We start from the raw sequence: 16,957 nt of genomic DNA on the forward strand, positions 1-16,957 counted from the left end.
ACAGCAGCGGCCCCAAAACAGACCCCTGAGGCACACTACTTGTAACCGAACTCCATGACGAATACTTCCCATCAACCACCACCCTCTGTCTTCTATCAGCTAGCCAATTCCTGATCCAATTAACTAAATCACCCTCAATCCCATACATCTGCATTTTCTGCAGAAGCCTTCCATGGTGAACCTTATCAAACGCTTTACTAAAGTCCATATATACCACGTCAACTACCTTACCCCCATCTACCTCTTTGGTCACTTTTTCAAAAAACTCAATAAGGTTAGTAAGGCACGACCTACCCTTCACAAAACCGTGCTGACTATCTCCAATCAATTCATTACTCTCTAAATAACTATAAATCCTATCCCTAATAATTTTTTCTAATACTTTGCCCACAACAGAAGTAAGACTCACCGGTCTATAATTCCCGGGGGAGTCTCTATTCCCCTTCTTAAACAATGGGACAACATTCGCTATCCTCCAGTCTTCTGGCACTATACCTGTGACCAACGACGACCTGAAGATCAGAGCCAGAGGCTCTGCAATCGCCTCTCTTGCCTCCCAGAGAATCCTAGGGTAAATCCCGTCTGGCCCAGGGGACTTATCTATTTTCAAACCCTCAAGAATATCTAGCACATCCTCCTTATCTACTGCAATACTATCCAGTTTACAACCCTGTAACCCAGTGTTCTCCACAACTACATTTACGTCTCCCTGCGTGAATACCGAAGAGAAATACTTGTTCACTGCCTTTCCAATCTCTTCCGGTTCCACACATAACTTCACACTGCTGTCTCTGACTGGCCCTAATCTTGCCCTAACCAATCTTCTATTCTTAACATATCTAAAGAAAGCCTTAGGATTCTCCTTAAGAAAGCTTTAGGATTCTCCATAAGAATTCCACCTAGAACAACAAAGGCAGCAGATACATGGGAACACCATCACTTGCAAGTTCCTCTCCAAGCCACACACTATCCTGATTTGGAACTTTATCGCCATTCCTTCACTATCACTGGTTCAAAATCCTGAGATTCCCTTCCTAACAGCACTGTGCGTGTATCTATACCATGGGGTAGAAGAAGGCAACTCAGCACTACCTCAAGGTCAGAAGTGGGCAATAAATACTGGCCTAGCCAATGAAAAAATAAAAAATAGCCATCAGTCCCCTATCATTCCAGATTGCTGGAGTCTGTAAAAATCTCCGGGTGCACAGTAATAACACGCCTATTGGTTAATACAAAGATGATTACAGATACAGAAGGAGAGGTCACATCAAGGTTTGGCAGATAGTCAATCAGCCTGCAAATTATTCCATGGAAGTGTGCGAGGATATATAAAAAAAGTAACAATAATCACTAGGTCTCATTAGGATGCTGACAGTCCAGATCCTGCTGGACTGCAGAAATCAATCAGCTCAGGTAAAGTGAAAAGAAAGCTATGGGCTAAGTGCTGGGAGATGGGATTCGTTGGGAGTTCTCGCATATTGGTGCAGATTTGATGGGCCAAAGGGCCTCTTCTGCATTCTCTGATTCGATGAAGTCATTGGGTTTGTTGCTAGGGAACTGTGGAATGCCAAGGCAGACAAAGCCTCTTCCACTCATTAACTTTCTCTTGGGAGGAAAGCCAAACATCTCCCTTTGTTATTCAATGGGATTACCATTGCTTAATGCTCCACTATCAACATCCTAGGGGTTACCACTGACCAGAAATTGAATTGGACCAGACACATAAATACATTGTGTACAAGAGCAGGTCAGAGGATAGGGATACGGTGATGAATAACTCACCTCTCAACTCCCCAAATCCTGTCCACCATCTACAAGGTGTAAGTCAGGAGTGTGATAGAACATTGTCCACTTACCTGACCATCCAGCATAAACAAGCCCACTTGATTGGCACCTCATCCGCCACCTTCACTGCCTCGACAACCAACATACAGAGGCAACAGTGAGTACCATGTACAAGATGCACTGCAGCAACTCAACAAGTCTGCTTCAATATCACCTTGCAAAGTCACAGCCTTTAATACCTATAGGACAAGGGCAGCAGGCACATAGGAACACTACCACCCACAAGCCACACACCAGCCCACGTTGGAAATATATTTTCATTCCTTCATTGCCGTGAAAATATGGAAATCCCCTGTCAGCACTGTGGGTGTATCTGTGCCACATGGATTACAACAGTTCAAGTTGGCAGCTTAACACCGCCTTCTCAAGGGTAATTAAGGACGGCCAAAAAATGCTGGCAGAACCACAGATACACACATCCTGTAAAATAATTATTTTTAAAAACCTAATTGACTTTCCCTGCCCAAGCTGAAGTTAAAACCGCTGTGAGAAACCAATGCTTTCATTGGGTTCCGTTTAGCATATGCTAATTATTATCTTGCATGTTCTGACTGGGGGTGGCTTAACCATCTCAGCAGAAATGTCCATTGATGTCAAATCTGATAGAATCTGGCCTGCAGGCCATTTGGCAAGTAATCAAGGTGATTTAACTGCCCACCCATTGTTTCTGCTGGAAGGGTAGAAGTCAAAATGACTGGAAAATGTTTTCCAGCTTTTCTTTGTATATCATTGACGATTTGTTTGTTTTATCACTCATTTACATCATGTGAGTGTCACTGGCTAGGCGAGCATTTATTTCCCATTCCTGACTGTTCTTGAGAAGGTAATGGTGAGCCGCCTTCTTGAACCTCATTGTCCCATGGGGTGTAAGAACACCCACAGAGCTGTTAGGGAGGGAGTTCCAGGATTTTGACCCAGCTGTGAGAGCTTCATAGTTATTTATTGTTATTGCCCACATTTTATTTGTATTTCTTTGAAAAACCTGAGCAAAGAGCAGATAAGTAATCCAAATAAATTGAGAAATAACCATAAGAGGATGGAAAGACAACGTGAGGTAATACATTTCACATTCAGGGGAGGGGATGGGAGGGGATCACTAAACTATTAATCTAAAAACTCAGCTAATGTTATGAGGACCTTGGCATTTGAATTTAATAAAAAATATCTGGAATTAAGAATCTACTGACAATGATTAAACCATTGTCAATTGTTGGAAAAACTCATTTGGTTCACTGACGTTCTTTAGGGAGAGAAATCTGCCATCCTCACCTGGACTGGCCTACATAAGATTCCAGAGCACAATGTGGTTGACTCTCAACTGCCCTCAGATGATACGTTTCAGTAATGAATGCTAACCAGTCAGTGATACCCACGTCTCACGGATGAATGAAAAAAGGCACATGAAAGAATATATTAAGAGTTGAAGATGAAAATGAAACAGAAGCATTAACTTATATCTTCAATTAATCTTCTGCAATGATTAAACCATAATTTAGAATACTATTATAACTTTCTTAACCTCCAGCACTCTCTGCATTTATATTATACATACACATGGGACAGGCACACTGGAATAATGGTTTATATCATGGAATTGTAATCCAAAGGCTTGGATTCATAAAACTGAGATGTGAGTTCAAATCTCACCACAAGCAGCTGGGGAATTGAAATTCAGTTAGTTAAATGATTCTGAGATAAAAAAACTGATGTCAGTAATGGTGACAGTGAAACCATTGATTTGTTGATTTAGGTGAAGGCTGGTTAGCTCAGTTGGCTGAACAGCTGGTTTGTGATGCAAAATGATGCCAACAGTGCAGATTCAATTCCTTGTACTGGCTGAGGTTATTTGTGAAGGCACTGCCTTGTCTGATGTGTGGTGATCCTCAGGTCAAAGCACTACCAGTCAGCTCCCTCTCTCTCTCAAAAAAAGGGGGAAGATTAGCCAACGGTCCTTTGGGACTTTGGCAATTTTCATAGTAAAGGGATGTCTGTTGCCTTCTCCAGTCTGGTGCTAAGCCTCTTTCTCAATTGTAGTCCAATAATAAAAGATGATTCAATTCTAGCTTCTTCACAAACTCTTTTTTACAACTCCACATACACACGCCTAACAACCAGTACCACCTGCAACTCCTTTATATATCCCAGTGAGTATGATTAAACAATTAACATACTAATTAGATTAAGGTGGAAGGTTGCAATTAACTCATTCCTAAAATCTGGATGATGACTCCAGACTCATAGCAACATGCATAGTTGACTCTTAGCTACCCTCTCCCCAAGATGACCAAATAAGTCACTCAGCTGCATCTAAGAGTGGACAACACCTTGCGAATATCTTTGCCACATGAGTTACAACAGTCTAGGAAGGCTGCTCCACCACCTCAAGAATGCATAGGCATTAAAGGCCAGTGTCTTACTAGTTGCACCCAAATTGTTTGACTAAATGTATTCAGAAAGAAACTGTTCTGTTCCCTCCCCCTCCCAGAAGCCAATCCTACTCCATGGCCAAACAACCTTGATGTCAAATGGAGAAAGCTGATAAACATTTCCTCAAGAGAAGGAGAAGAAAAAAGATTGCTTCATTGAAAGGTTCACCCTCTGAAATAAACTTTTCCCTTTCAAAGCTGCTCATGTTATGCTTCAATTGTATTGGGCGTTGGTGAGGCCACACCCTTGAGTATAGTGTGCAGTTTTGGTATCTTTATCTGAGGAAGGATGGCCTTGCTGTTGAGGAACTACAACAAAGGTTGACCATGTTGATTCCTGGGATGGCAGGTCTATCATATGAGGAGAGACTAAGTCACTTAGGATTATACTCATTGGAGTTTAGAAGAGTAAGAGGGGCCGTCATAGAAACCTATAAAATTTTAAAAGTGTTAGACAGGGTCAATTCAGAAAGAATCTTTCTAATGGTGGGGGAGTTCCAGCACTGGTTTGAGGATAAGAGGTAAACCTCTTAAAACTGGGATGAGGAGAGGGTGGTGAATATGTGAAATTCTCTACCACAGAACGTCGTTGAGGCTAAAATGTCCGATTTCAAGATAAAATTAGATACAGCTCTTGGGGCTAAAGGGACCAAGAGATAAGGGAGAAAGGGGGGATCAGGACATTGAATTCAATGATCAGCCATTGTCAAAATGAATGGCGGAGCAGGTTTGAAGGGCCAAATGGCCTACTCCTGCTTCTGGTTTCTATGTTTCTGTTTCCTTGCCATATGTGGGGTGTTGCTTACTCTGTGTTCACCCTGTTGGATTGACTAGGCCTCTGGTCTTTGTTTTGCAGGAATATACCATTGACATCTTCTTTGCTCAGACTTGGATTGATAGTCGCCTGCGGTTCAACAGTACAATGAAAATCATCACCCTGAACAGCAACATGGTTGGATTCATCTGGATACCCGACACAATCTTCAGGAATTCCAAAACGGCTGACTCTCATTGGATCACCACGCCCAATCAGCTGCTTCGGATATGGAATGATGGGAAAATCTTGTACACTTTGAGGTGAGTTCAGAGCTAACTGGCAACGTGTGTACGTAACTCAAAAGCTTTGTGTTGTTCCTGTTTCTGGGAGAAAGACATCTGGGAGTGAAAGTTGGTTCCACCAGAATTGCAACTCATTTACAAAGGCTTTTAAAATGCAGTGGAAGGAAAGAATGGGCAGGTTGTCTGTCACAGTACCCTAGTTAGTAGCCTTACAACACTAGGTTAAATTCCAACAGGTTTATTTGGTAGCACAAGCTTTCAGAACGCTGCTTCTTCATCAGGGGAGTGCAGGATTTGTTTTACAAACAGGGCAATAGATAGATACAAACTCAATTACCTGGTAATGGTTGAAATGCAAACCTTAACAGGTAATCAAGTCTTTACAGGTATAAATAGTGTTAGTGGAGAGAGGGTTAAGCACAGGTTAAAGAGATGTGTACTGCCTCCAGCCAGGACAGTTAGCAAGATTTTGCAAGCCCAGACAAGTTGTTGGGGTTACAGATAGTGTGACATGAATCCAAGATCCCAGTTGAAGTTGTCCTCGTGTGCAGAATTGAGACAATTCACACCTCTTTAACCTGTGCCTAACCCTCTTTCCACTCACATCGTCTGCATCTGTAAAGACTTGATTATCTGTTAAGACTCACATTCCAACCATTATCTTGTAATTGAGTTTGTGTCTATATATGCCCTGTTTGCGAAACAAATCTTGCACTCACCAGATGAAGGAGCAGTGCACCGAAAGCTCATGCTGCCAAGTAAACCTGTTGGACTTTAATCTGGTGTTGTGAGACGAGTTACTTACTACCCTAGATCAAGGGGATTCCCTGACTACTCTGGGACATTCTGCTCTCTCTCTGCCAATAAAGCCTTGGAGGAAATTGGACCATTTGATGCTCACCATGAGTCTGGCTGAGAATCTTGAGACGGCTTCTAACAAGAAACTAATTCATCCCAAATCTTACAAATCACCTTCCCTCAGAAGCCCACCTGCTCAACTGGAGCAGAAGACAACTCTACTTTCTGCTGAGCTTTGGTTTGGCTTCCATCAATGTACTGGAGGAGATTAGCACTTCAACCTTCCCACCAAGGACTCAGGGTGAGTGAGGATGAGTCTGAGTCAATGCAGCTGGCCTGACTACATACATGACCATGTGGGATGGGGGCCAGCAACCACGAGGAAGGTCAACTTTGCCTGAGAATACCAGAAAGAGGGTGATGGGTTCAGGTTTTTGGAAGGATCCTCCAGAGATAACCTGGACTCCAATGATTGAGTTACAAGGAGAGATTAAACAAACTAAGACTGTACTCTCTGGGATTCAGGAAATGAAGGGAAGATTTGATCAAAATATTCAATGTGTTGGCCGGAATCTTCTGGTGATGTGAACGCCATTTGCGTTCATCTGCATCTCGTAGATGTTCACTAAACTAGCTGCACGCCAGTATCCCATCAACCCTTTCAATGATTGCCTGTATCCCAATTCTCTAAAAGAGATACTCGACACAAGGGCTATGATTTTCCAAAATTCGCAACATTCTGAGAGTCCCAGAAAATTGGAAGTTAGGAAATGTAATGCCATTATTTAAAAAATGAGAGAGAGATAAACCAGTGATATACAAATGTAAATATTCATTTTCACAGATTTCATTATTGACTTCATTACAGAAGGTAGTTCATAGAGTCCCTACATGCAGAAGGAGGCTATTCAGCCCATTGAGACTGCACTGACGACAATTCCACCCAGTCCCTATCCCCGTACATTTAACCTACTAGCTCCCCGAAACTAAGGGGCAATTTAGCATGGCCAATGCACCTAACCCACACATCTTTAGGCTGTGGGAGGAAACTGGAGCACGGGAGGAAACCCAGCAAACATTCAACCTCCACACAGACAGTAACCCAAGGCTGGAATTGAACACAGGTCCCTGGAGCTGTGAGGCAACAGTGCTAACCACTGTACCAGTCAGAATGGCACAGCAGCCCCATGGCTGTAGTTTGCTCCCAAAGTGTCTCTGACTTGGAGTGCCTCTCACTGTGGGGGTGATTCAAAAATTTGAGTGCCAATTTGTCACCCAGACCATTTGACCCTTACTCTGCTGTGTTGCTCTTAAAAGGACAATCATCACAACAGGTCAGTTAGCCTTGACATCAATCATCATGAAAGTGCTGCAATATATGATTAAGGAGGTTTTAAACAATGCACTTAGAAAGCGCAGTATGATCAGACAAAGTCCGTATGGTTTTACAAAAGGGAAATCCTGTTTGACAAGTCTTTAGAATTTTCGAGAAGATAATTAATAGGATAGATAAAGGGGCTTACGGAGTAGTGGGTGATGTATTAGCCTGGATAGAGGATGGGTTAACAGACAGAAAGCAGATTGTCAGACTAAATTGGCATTTTAAAGTTGGCAGTCTGTAACTAGTGGAGTGCCACAAGGATCAGCGTTGAGGCCTCATCTATTTACAATCCCTATTACTGACTTAGATGAAGATACAGAGACTAAAATATCTAATTTTGCCGAAGGTGCAATGTAAGATGGGAATGCAAGCTTGAGGAGGATACAAAGAGATATTGGCAGCTTAAGTGAGCAGCAACAAGGTAGCAGAGGGGGGATAGTGTGGGGTTATTCATCTTGGTAACATGAACAGAAAAGAAAACGATTTTCTGAATGGCTTGTAAATATTAATGTTTGGGGAAGTTCGGATATACTTGTACAAGAAAAATAAAAATTTAGCAGAAGGGTATGACATGTAATTAGGAAAGCAAATGGTAGGTTTGCTTTTACTGTAAGAGAGAGATTGGAGTTACTTTCCTTGGAACAAAGAAGGCTGTGGGGGACTTGATAGGGATGGACAAAATTATGAATGGAAGAGATAGCAACAGGATAAAATTATTTCTCTTGGTGGAGAATTTTAGAACCAGGAAACATAGATTCAAGATGAGTGGTGGAAGGTATAGACAGGACATGAGGCACAACTTTTTTACACGGAAGGTAGTTTGGAATTCGCTGCCTGAGTTGGTGGTGGAGGCAGAGACCCTAAACTCTTAATAAAAAGTATCTGAATCTGCACGTTAAGTGCAGTAAGCTACAGGGCAATGGGCTGGATGCAGGAGGTGGAATTAGGAAGGGCACTTGAGTGTCCTTGAGCTGGCATAGGTAAGATGGGCCAAATGGCCTCCTTTGGAATTTTTCTATGGTTCCATGGTGCGATTGTGGGGGCTTTGGTGAGACCACAGGTATAATACTTAGCTGGATTTTACAACTGCCAGTCTGCATTCGGGATCAGTGGCAGGGAGGGGGAAAGGACTGATTGGGGCTGATCATTGGGGTGAGGGGATTGGGACTGCCAGAAGGGGGTTTGGGGGGGATGGATTGGGGAGATCAGGGTTGGAGGGATGGGAGCTGATCCAGAGAGGTCGGGGAATGGGGGAATCAGAGAGGCAGTGTTGCAGGGGTTGTGGGGCTGACCAGTGATCAGGAGCCCAGCACTGTGGGTCTATTGCTCATGCGCCGATACTGCCGGCCTCTCCAGCAGGAATAGGCCCCGCTCCCAGATTTTCATCATTAATCTCTCTGCTATGTCCCGTGATATACAGAGTGTGGGAGATACATTTTGAAAATCCCCACTAAAAAAAAAACAGGAATTGCTCCCATTTGTGCTCTAATTTGGCACTTAGAATCTTTTTGGGAGTACTGCCCCTCACAGTTCTTTTACAACAATCAACTTGGTAATCATTAGAGTTTTAATGCCAGATATTTTTATTGACATCAGATTTCACCATTTGCCTTGGTAGGATTGGAATCCAGGTCCCCAGAACATTACCCTGGATCTGTGGGTTACTGGTTCAGTGACTGTGCCACCACCTCCCCTTGAATCAGGGAAGCAAACAAAGAGTTAACAAAAACATGTACGTAGCCAAATAATGATTGTTAACATTTCAGAAAGAGCAATATTGTACATGCCAGAGGGTCTAGATTTAGCTAAAAGTTAAATTGAAAGGGTTGAGAGAGCTGATTGTAGATTTGATAGTTAATGAATATTATCACCATGACGTAACAATAAGCTCCACTTGTAACTCACCATCATAGAAATCGGAGGATATTATTCTGCAGTGCCCTGCTCCAAATATTGTCCCTAATTTTAGTTGGCAAGACGCAAGAAAATAAACCAGGTCATACGGACAACGCAGAGAACAATAACAAGGCAATTCATGTGTATTTGAGGATTTATTTATGGGAGGATCGGATTGCTCCAAACTGAAGGGTTGGGGAAAAATATTCCACCACTTATAAAGCAGGAAATCAAAAATCAAAAGCACCTTTCTCTAGGGGACAAGTAGTAAGAGGAGAAACTGGGATTATTTAAATTAATCCCCCTCCTGTCGATAACAATATATTGAACTCAAAATGTTATACAATCACATGAACTCTACCACCCCGCCAGCCACAGAATCGGAGCGGACGGGGTCCGAAAACTGAAATCTCTGTCGACCTCAGGCAGAAAATTCCTGTCTCCCTAGAGCAAGGCTGTAAAATCCCACCCAATCTCCCTAACCCCACCCCATCGGAACAAAAATGAAAATACATCATAAAGAGAAGTTTTTATTTACTATTAAGCAATCTCCTCTTATTAATCTCTATCTTAATCATACAGAACAATGCATTCATATTAAACATGCAAGGCTACATGACTATTCAGCACTAATTATTTCACACAAATCAACCTTGATCATAATATCTATTTTCCTGCATATTTAAACTCTAGATAAGACATCTGCTATGATATTGTTTTGCCTCCTACATGGATAGCTTTCAAATGATTTGGCTAAGCATGAAATTCCAATGAAGAAGCCTCAGATTCTTCTTATGAAACTTTGCTAATACGTTTAGAAGATCGTGACCCACATAAATAACAGTCTCTGCAGAGGCCAGAACTAGGGGTCATTGCTTAAGGATAAGTGGTAAACCTTTCAGAAATGAGGTGAGGAGAAATTTCTTCACCCAGGAGGCGGTGAACATGGAATTCACTGCCACAGAATGTAGCTGAGGCCAAAACACTATGTGATTTCAAGAAGAAATTGGTATAGATCTTGGGGTTAAAAAGGATCAAGGAATATGGGAGAAAGATGGGATCAGGATATTGAATGTGATGATCAGCCATAATTGTAGAATCCTACAGTGCAGATGGAGGCCATTCAGCCCACTGAGTCTGCACTGACCACTGTCCCACCCAGGCCCTATTCCCATATCTCCATGTATTTACCCTGCAAGACCCCCTGACACTAAGGGAGAATTTAGCATGGCCTATCCACCGAACCTGCACATCTTTGGACTGTGGGTAGAAACTGGAGCACCCAGAGGTAACCCACGCAGACACAGGGAGAACGTGTAAACTTCACACAGACAGCGACCCGAGGCTGAAATTGAGCCAGGTCACTGGTGCTATGTGGCAACAGTGCTAACAACTGTTATGCTGCCTTAGTTCATAATAAATGGTGTAGCAGTCTCGAAGGTCTACTCCTGCTTCTAGTTTCTATATAGCTTTCAAAATGTTGTTGAGCCAACACCAAACTCAAATTCTCTTTTTTCACAGTTGAGTATTTCTCCTGTCAAGAATTCAACTTTGAAGCAAAGTAACTGGCTGGCCACACAATCTTCCTCTTATCGCCCTGTAGTAAAGCTGCAATACCTACATCACTGGCACCAGTTGCCATTTTAAGTGGCTGAGCATAATTCAATGCTGCTAAACCCATCGTGGTAGTCAGTGCAGCTTTCATGACATTCCTTCGACCGTTTTAAATTTTTTGATTTTTTTTAGCAAGCTTGTCAGGGGATTCACTTCTGATAGCACCCAGTCATAAACTAGGTCATCTCTTGCTTCGCCTGAGTCACAGGAAAACCCAAGATAACCTTTAGCTCTGATGAAGGGTCATCCAGACTCGAAACGTTGGCTCTACACAGATGCTATCAGGCCTGCTGAGATTTTGTTCTGTTTCTGTAACCTTTATCTGTGCTTCTCCAGGTGCCACTTGGTCTTGCCCTAAATAGGTTACTTTTGCTTTGGCAAATTCACATTTTGCCAAGTTCATAACTAAACTGGCACTTTGTAACGATCAAACAATTCATTCAAGTGTTGTATGTGCTCCTCACAAGTCTGTCTGAACACATCGACTCATCAGGATACGTCATGGAGTTGCATTATCCTTCAGTGACCTTGTTAATTAGTCCTTGAAAAGTTGCTGGTGCATTTTTCGTTCCGAAAGACATGACTGTGTATCGGTAAAGTCCAGCCAAGATGACGAAAGCTGATACCTCTTTGGCTGTATTGGCTAACGGAACTTTCCACTATCCCTTCAATAACTAGTTCTTTAACATGTTAACATGACAGACATGTTGCCTTTTCCTCCTGTCAGGAGTGCTGACTGAATTCTTACGTTGGCGGGAACTCAACTCCTCAAAGAATTGATGGAGACTGTGCCCCTGCCAACTCCAACATTCCCACTGCCATTTCACACCTGAATGAGTACTGCAGCATGCTGGCATAGTGGTTAGCACTGCTGCTTCACGGCTCCAGAGACCTGGGTTTGATTCCTTGTTTGGGCCACTGTCTGTGTGAAGTCTGCACATTCTCCCCGTGTCTGTGTGGGTTTCCTTGGGTACTCCGGATTCCTCGCGCAGTCTGAAAGATGTGCTGGTTAGCTGGATTGCCCATGCTAATTTGTCCCTTGGTGTACCTGAACAGGTGCAAGAGTGTGGCAACTGGGGGATTTTCACTGGCATGGACAGAGTGGATAGGCAAAAGCTTTTTCCCAGTGTGGAAGAGTCAGTTACAATGGGGCATAGGTTTAAGGTGCGAGGGCCAAGGTTTAAAAGAGATGTACGAGGCAAGTTTTTTACACGGAGGATGGTGGGTGCTTGGAACTCACTGCTGCGGGGAAGTAGTGGAAGCAGATACGATAGTGACTTTTAAGGGGCGTCTGGACAAATACATGAATATGATAGGAATAGAAGGATATGGTCCCTGGATGGTTAGGGGTTTTTAGTTCAGTTGGGCAGCGTGGTCAGTGCAGACTCTGCACAGACAGTGATCCAAGCTGGGAATTGAACCCAGGTCGCTGGATCGATGAGGCAGCAGTGCTAACCACCGTGTCACCCACATATTCAAGAGAGAAAGATTAGAGGGGATGTGACGAAAGCATTTTTCACCCAGGGGGCAGTAAGTATCTGGAATCCACCACCCGGATTGGTGGTTGAGGCACGAAACCCTCAACACATTTGAAGGACCTATACCTGAAATGTTGTAATCTACAATGGACTGGTTGCTGGGAGATAGAATTAGAATGGACAGTTAGTTTTTTTTTCAGCCAGTGCAGACACAGTGGGCTGAATGGCCTCTTTCTTTGCTATTACTTTTCTATAATGCTATGATTCTGCTGAACTGTTCTTCAAAAGTTGGTATCAAAATTAAGGTTGGAGTTTAATTGATGATTGGGGTTTCCCCATTACCTGAAATGTATCACACGTCTGGAAGTGAATTTGGCCACATCTTTATGCCATCCTAGCCTATAAAGATATTTCAATGTTTTCGCCTGTGTTTTCCTAAAGACCTGGTTAGCACTGCTGCCTCACTGTGCCAGGGACACAAGTTCAATTCCCAGCTTGGGTCACTGTCTGTGTGGAGTCTGCATGTTCTTTCCATGTCTGTGTGAGTTTCCTTCGGGGGCTCTAGTTTCCATCCACTGTCCGGAAGCTGGTTAGGTGCTTTGGCCATGCTAAATTTTCTCCCTCAGTCTACCCGAACTTTGAGTGTGGCAACTAGGAGATTTTCACAGTAACTTCACTGCCATGTTAATGTAAGCCTACTTGTGACATTAAAAAGCAAACTTTACATTTTAATAACTAAGTGAACTGCCTTTGGGATGTTGTGAGTCATGCATAACATTTCATTACGCTACTTAAATGGAACTACCACCTGATGAAAGTTTGCCACTCCTCACCTGCTGGGATTTGAAGTGATCTCCATTTCTTCATTGATACTTTGGCAGAATTTTCCAGAGCATTCCTCACCACAGTGTCTCTATTTCCTTCACTTCCACTGATTCATAGAATCATAGAATTCCTACTGTGCAAACAGAGGTCATTCAGCCCATCGAGTCTGCACTGACCACAATCCCACGCAGGCCCTATTCCCATAACCACATATATTTACCCTGCTAATCCCCCTAACACTAGAGTCAATTTAGCATGGCCAATCCACCTAACCCGCACATCTTTGGATTGTTCCGTCACTCTCAGTGAAGCTAATATTTCTGATCCAGCCAGGTCATTCCCCGGATAAAATCAATCCCTACAGTTGCACCAGAATCATAGAATCCATTCAGTACAGAAGGAGACCATTCTGCCCATCGAGTCTGTACCAACCACAATCCCACCCAGGCCTTATTCCTGCATTTACCCTGCTAATTCCCCTGACACTAATGGGCAATTTATCATGGCCAATCCACCTAACTCACACATCTTCGGGCTGTGGGAGGAAACCAGAGCACCCAAAGGAAACCCACTCAGACACTGGGAGAACATGCAAACTCCGCACAGACCAAGGCCGGAATCGGACCTGGGCCCCGGCGTTGTGAGGCAGCAGCACCAATCACCATGCCACCGTGCTGCCCTTTGGCCAGAGTTTTCCAGGGCGTTTCTCCCTTCTGTATTTCCATTTCTTTCATGACCACTGATTGTTCCTTCACTCTCAGTGAAGCCACTATTCCTGATCCAGCCAGGTCATTCCCCAAATAAAGTCAATTCCTACAGTTGCACTATCTAACTCTACCTGTTTTGCTCACTAAACCCCCTTTTAATCCAACTCTCTACAATGAGACCAGTTTATAACTTCCATGGGCACCACAAATTAATATTTTTTTCTTCCATTAACCCCTCTGGAAGATAAATTGGATCATCAGCCAGCATCAGTGACTGATTTGTTCCCAAGTCCCTCAATATCTTATAAGAACATAAGAAATAGGAGCAGGAGTAGGCCATCTAGCCCCTCAAGCCTGCCCCACCATTCAATAAGATCATGGCTGATCTGATAGTGGTTCAGTTCCACTTACCCGCCTGCTCCCCATAACCCTTAATTCCCACTTGGTCAGAAATCTATTTTTCTGTGACTTAAACACATTTAACGAGGTAACCTCCACTGCTTCAATGGGCAGAGAATTCCAAAGATTCACTCCCCTCTGGGAGAAGAAGTTCCTACTGCTGTTCTAAATTGACTCCCCCATATTTTGAGGCTGTGCCCTTTAGTTATTGTTTCCATTCTAAGTGGAAATAATCTCACTGCTTCTACCCTGTCTAGCCCCTTCATTATCTTATATGTCTCTATAAGATCTCCCCTCAATATCTTGATTGGTTTATCTTCTTGATTAGAAGAAGAGGATACCTCTCCCCTATAAGCACACTCTTCAAAGCCTTCTGTAGTCACTTTATCCAAAGTTATTTGATTAGTCTGAGGAATTATTCCCATCTCTGGTAGATTCTGAGCTTTCACTGTGCTCCTGCACTTTGGCTACTGTTTTATTACTTGTCTCTCTCCCCCATTTTGTTTTGTCCAAAGATTCTTTCAGCACCGCTATTACTGCAAAATGCTTCCCAATTGATTTCCGGCCATTAGCCTTAGTATGTCCAGTTTTCATATAATGGAAGCATACTAGGCGGGAATCTCTTGCTGTTCACTGCGGGATTCTCCACTCCCGCTGGCAGTACACCTTCCTCACACGGATTTCCCCGCAGCTTGGGGTGGATTCACTGGGAGAACCCTTGACAGCAACAAAACCAGGGAATCACATCGCCAGTGAACAGCATGCTGCCTCTTGCTACCAAGAAGTACACGATGGGAGGCCGGAGAATCCCACCCATTGTATTCTTTACTTCATTTGAAGGGTTTAGCCAATTTTAGAACCCTGGCAATGCATAAGAGGCCATTCAGCCCATTGAGTCTACACTGACTCTCTGACAGAATATCTTACCCAGGCCTTTTCCCCCACCCTATCCCTGAGACCCCACACATTGCTCATGGCTAATCCATCGAACGTACACATCTTCGGGCACCAACAGGCAATTTAGCATGGCCAACCCTATCCCCTTTACTCTTTTATAACCTTTCTGTCTGTTCCCAAGGACGATTACCTTTTCCATCCCTAGCTTCTTTCTTCCTCCAATTTCCCTATTGATTCCCATCTATTTCCCCACAAGTAGCTGTTTATATGAGTTGTCATAGGTACCAACCAAAACTGCTTCTTCTTGGATCTTTGATACTTGACAATCTTCTAAATATGTTTCAATGGTTACTGGAATACTATTCCAGAATTCGTTCACAATAATACTTTCCCTCATGTTCTCATAATTGTTCTCCACTTCAGTGTCCAAAACCACTAATCCCACAGTATTTCATTTTCTCTTGCAAATTCTATGAATGATGGTCAGCACTGCTGCCTCACAGTATCAGGGACTTGGGTTCGATCCTGGCTTGAGTCACTGTCTGTGCAGAATTTGTACATTCTCCCCTGTGTCTGCGTGGCTTTCCTCCGGGTGCTCCGGTTTCTTCCCACAGTCCAAAAGATGTGCTCGTTAGGTGCATTGGCTATGCTAAATTCTCCCTCAGTGTACCCAAACAGGAACAGGAATGTGGCGACTAGGGGATTTTCACAGTAGTTTCATTGCAGTGTTAATGTAAGCCTACTTGTGACTAATAAATTAACTTTGCTTTTAAACTTAGCTAACTTGTGCTGTGATACATCAAATTCAGATTTCTCTCCTTTTAGCTGGGTTACGAGCATTTGGACACCTGGATGGGAAAACGTTAGAGGGAGATGGGCCAAACATGGGCAATTGTAACTAGCTGGGAGAGCACTATAGCCAGCATAGGTCAGTTGGGCTGAAGGGCCTGTTTCCATGCTATATTGCTTTATGACTCTATGGGCCCAATTTTACCATCAAGTTGTGCCCATTTTCGGGCACAAGAACTTGGTAATGTCGGGCATGAGACGAGTAGCACAATCTGTGCCCACCTCCGTGCTGGTTCCACTTTTACAAAGGCCTGGAAATGTCCACGATCGGGATCCTGCCCAAAACAGGCACGATGGCCATTTAAATGTATTTGCATGTATTTAAACTGACTTAATGAGCTGCATACCCAACCCTTACCGACACTTCCCCCTTTACCATCCGAAATCAGCGCGAGAATGACATGCTCTACAAAAGTCCAATTCGGGCACTCCAGTTAGTGAGGAAGTAGGTGCCGAGTGTCTGAGATCGGTGGAGGGGGGGAAGGGGGGTCCGCTGCCACTGTGCTTGAGATTGGTAAGGGAGGAAGAGGGAGAGACCTGCAATCCGTCTGGGTGGAGGATGGGGTGGGGGGATAAGAGAGTCAGTGATGTTGTGGGGGTGAAGCAATGTCTGTGGGAGCCAGGGGGAGGCATTATCTGGCCCAGAAGCGATTTGGCAGGGGAACCATGTTCTATCTCTTTTTTTCTGCGCGTGCGCAGTTGGAGGCGCTGATTGGAGCTGCATGATTTTGGGTGCGTTAAGCCCCTCTCACAAGCTTGTGCAGCACAATTCAGAATCGCTGA

At 43.6% G+C, this 16,957-nt stretch overlaps 1 protein-coding gene across 2 annotated transcripts in view; it reads left to right on the forward strand.

The window, feature by feature from the left end:
• gabrg3 (gamma-aminobutyric acid type A receptor subunit gamma3) overlaps nucleotides 1-16,957 on the forward strand; it is a 604,889-nt gene that overhangs the window by 178,261 nt on the left and 409,671 nt on the right. For both annotated transcript variants that reach the window (XM_080197967.1, XM_080197966.1), the window contains exon 4: nucleotides 5,128-5,348. In XM_080197967.1, coding sequence (XP_080054093.1) covers nucleotides 5,128-5,348 — 221 coding nt within the window. The remainder of the gene's footprint in view (nucleotides 1-5,127; nucleotides 5,349-16,957) is intronic.

Source organism: Carcharhinus amblyrhynchos, chromosome 10, assembly GCF_965287045.1.
Source record: "Carcharhinus amblyrhynchos chromosome 10, sCarAmb.v2.hapA, whole genome shotgun sequence".
Lineage (NCBI taxonomy): Eukaryota > Metazoa > Chordata > Chondrichthyes > Carcharhiniformes > Carcharhinidae > Carcharhinus > Carcharhinus amblyrhynchos.